This window comes from Colobus angolensis, unplaced genomic scaffold, assembly GCF_000951035.1.
Source record: "Colobus angolensis palliatus isolate OR3802 unplaced genomic scaffold, Cang.pa_1.0 Scaffold31, whole genome shotgun sequence".
Classification (NCBI taxonomy): domain Eukaryota; kingdom Metazoa; phylum Chordata; class Mammalia; order Primates; family Cercopithecidae; genus Colobus; species Colobus angolensis.
The window spans coordinates 7,766,771-7,770,131 of record NW_012116377.1 but is presented as its reverse complement, the minus strand read 5'-3'; the positions used below and the strand labels follow the sequence as shown (position 1 = coordinate 7,770,131).

General features: G+C 37.0%; 1 protein-coding gene across 1 annotated transcript in view; it reads right to left on the bottom strand.

Annotated features, from left to right (window-relative positions):
* The window catches only part of OSBPL11 (oxysterol binding protein-like 11), a 78,346-nt gene that overhangs the window by 38,864 nt on the left and 36,121 nt on the right, over positions 1 to 3,361 (bottom strand). Inside the window, exon 6 of the mRNA XM_011950854.1 lies at positions 1,216 to 1,361. Within this exon, the coding sequence (XP_011806244.1) occupies positions 1,216 to 1,361 (146 nt within the window). The remainder of the gene's footprint in view (positions 1 to 1,215; positions 1,362 to 3,361) is intronic.

Sequence of the window (3,361 nt, the reverse complement as noted above, 5' to 3'; positions counted from 1 at the left end):
GTGTTAGCCAGGATGGTCTCGATCTCCTGACCTCGTGATCTGCCCCTCTCGGCCTCCCAAAGTGCTGAGATTACAGGCATGAGCCACCACGCCCGGCCGCTGCTTGGTAATATAACCTAAATTATATTATTATTATAAGATAAGCTAAAAAGAAAAAAATAGGAGAAGGCTGGGTACTCTGACTCACGCCTGTAATCCCAGCACTTTGGGAGGCCGAGGCGGGTGGACCACCTGAGGTCCAGAGTTCGAGACCAGCCTGACCAACATGGAGAAACCCTATCTACTAAAAATACAAAATTAGCCGGGCGTGGTGGCGCATGCCTGTAATTCCAGCTACTAGAGAGGTTGAGGCAGGGGAATCACTTGAACCCCGGAGGTGGAGGCTGCGGTGAGCTGAGATCACGCCATTGCACTCCAGCCAGGCAACAAGAGCGAAACTCTATCAAAAAAAAAAGAAAGAAAAGAAAAAGTTGGAAACAAGATAATAAAGTGTTATTTATAAATTAAAAAAAAAAACCCCAAACAATCTAGATATTCAACAATAGGGACATTAACGCAATAGACTATTTCAACTTTTAATTATACAGACTAGTACAACATAAGAAAATGCTTATCAAGTAAAAATAGCTTAAAATAACAGATGTGAACACAAAAGGCAAAAAAATCAATATGATTTGTTACAATGGTAGATTATGAATAGAATAAAAAACCCTCTTCAGCTTCTAAGAAATGTGAAATGAATAATAGTTTATAAAAATATAAACCCTAAGATTCTGTGCTATTTTAAGTAGGGTAATACTTGAAACAACTGGCTTGGTAAAGTGCTTATTATGAAAAAGACTTAAGTTTTAAGATTATAAACTTAATAAATAATGTTAAGATAATGGGTTAAGAAATGTAAGAGATAATTATTGTGCAAATCTCGTAAGTTGTTTTCTAGGAAAAGAAAAACATAAATTTCAATGTTTTAAATATATTTTTATCAAGCAAAAGTAAACTAAAGTAAGAAGGGCATATAATTTAACCTGGAAAATTCAACAAGTTTAGTATCAGAGACCTCTTCAAAAATAGTGCAGTTTAAAATGTTTTAGAATCTTCAAGAGTGTTGCTCAGGTGTTAAGTTGATGTGCATGCCCTGACAATGAAAAGAAAACTGACCCTTTTTCAGTGATACCTAATTTTTCACATCAAAATCATATTTTTATATTACCTTACCCTTGCTAATAGTCCAGATTCTGCAACAGGCCGCTCTTCTGGGACTGCCACCGGCTTACTCTGCTCAGTTGCAAAGGGCTGGTCAGCTCCATTTTTATAGTGGTTTGATAAAGATATCTTTGGTTCTAACCACTCGATTGTTGTTCCTGATGAAGTAAGAGAAACCTTTCGCTGAAACTTGCTCATAATCTAGAAAGTTCGGCAGATGTGGATTTTATTTAACAATTTTGTTTCAAGCCTACAAGACTAAAAGCAATTAAACCTGTTAAGAGACCCTGCAAGACAGCCACTTATATCTCATTAGCATGAGCCCGATGATTGGGTATTTTACAACAGAGCAACTTGCAACTTGATATCAGATACTATTTAAAAGAAATCAACCCTGAATAGGACTGAATTCATTCTTGGACAAATCTGCAAATCACGAAGTATATTTACAAACTAACAGCTGATTTGCTGTCTTTGTCCCTCTACTGCTTAAAAAGTATGCAATTAGGCTTTAGAGAGTCACAGCGACAGGAGGAGTCTGGGACTGTGAAACAGTAAAATTTGTTTCAATTTGGGATTGAGCCTTATTCTCAGCAACAATTGTCTAACCAATCAAAATAATCCCCTGGATCTAATTTAAGAATTGCAAATACACGTTGTTTTTTGAAATCATTTTTAAAAAGCCCCATATAACTTAAACTGAAAGACTCTTCTACTGAATAAATAATAACTGACCTAGTGAAGACAGTGGTCACATTTGGAGACCTGTCATCTTCTCGGTTAATGATTCAAATGTCTCTTGTTACCCTCAACTAGTTAAACAAAGTGGATTCTATGCCTAATCAATAATGGAAAATGTTCCATTTGATTTCAGAGGCTGATCTAGGTTTCACAGAAACTTGGTTATAGAGTGCTATAATAAGGGATGCTCAGACTACTGCAGCAGAAATGTAGGAGTAGGATATGTACTGTCTTTTTTTTTTTTTTTGAGACACAGTCTCACTCTATTGACCAGGCTGGAATGCAGTGGTACGATCTCAGCTCACTGCAACCTCCATCTCCCAGGTTCAAATGATTCTCCTGCCTCAGCCTCCTGGGTAGCTGGGACTACAGGTGCTCGCTACCACGTCTGGCTAATTGTTGTATTTTTAGTAGAGATGGAGTTTTACCATGTTGGCCAGGCTGGTCTTGAACTCCTGATCTCAGGTGATCTGCCTACCTTGGCCTCCCAAAGTGCTGGGATTACAGGCGTGAGGCACCACGCCCGGCCACAAATGAAGTATTTATTTATTTATTGAGCATCTAATATCTAGCACTGTGTTACTTGACATACTTTAAAAAAACTAAGCAAGTCTGGGCAACACAGAGAGACTCCATCTCTATAAAAACTAAAAGGAATTAGCCAGCCATGGTGGCATGTACCTGTAGTCCTAGTTACTCGTGGGGCTAAAGCAAGAGAATAGCATGAGCCTGGGAAGTTGAGCTGGCCTGGACAACTGAGTGAGAAAAAATAAAATAAAATAAAATAAAAATATTGTCTTAAAAATAAGCAATAATTAAGTAGTATAAACTGAAAATAAACTGTTTCATTTGACTGAGAATTATGATTACCAACACTAGAATTAACCCAAATTTCATAGCTAAGCCTAACTCATCCAATGTTGAACAAAGGGATATAGTTAAGTCAATCAACGTACATTTGTCTCCTCAAAGGAATACAAATACTAAGCAAATTTATCAATAGCATATGATTGGAAAACATTTTTGATATAAAGTGAAAAAAGATACAAACATATATTTTCCAATACCAACAGGGCAAAAGAAACAAAAACTAAAAAGAAAAAAGAGAAAATCTGGGAGGGGGAGCATACTAATATATCAACAGTGGTGGTTTCTGGTTGGTAGGACAATGCATATATTTTGTTTCTTCTTTTGACTCTACAGTATTTTCTATAATGAGTATGTTGCTTTATAAGAAGAAAAAATTTATATTGAACTACTTACAATTCCTACAAGCCACGAATCCACATTCACAACTCACAATTTAGACTCCTCTATCTCTCTGGAATGCCCTTTCCTCTACCTCTCACTCCTAAACTATGGAATGCCCTTTCCTCTACCTCTCACTCCTAAACTATGGAATGCCCTTTCCTCTACC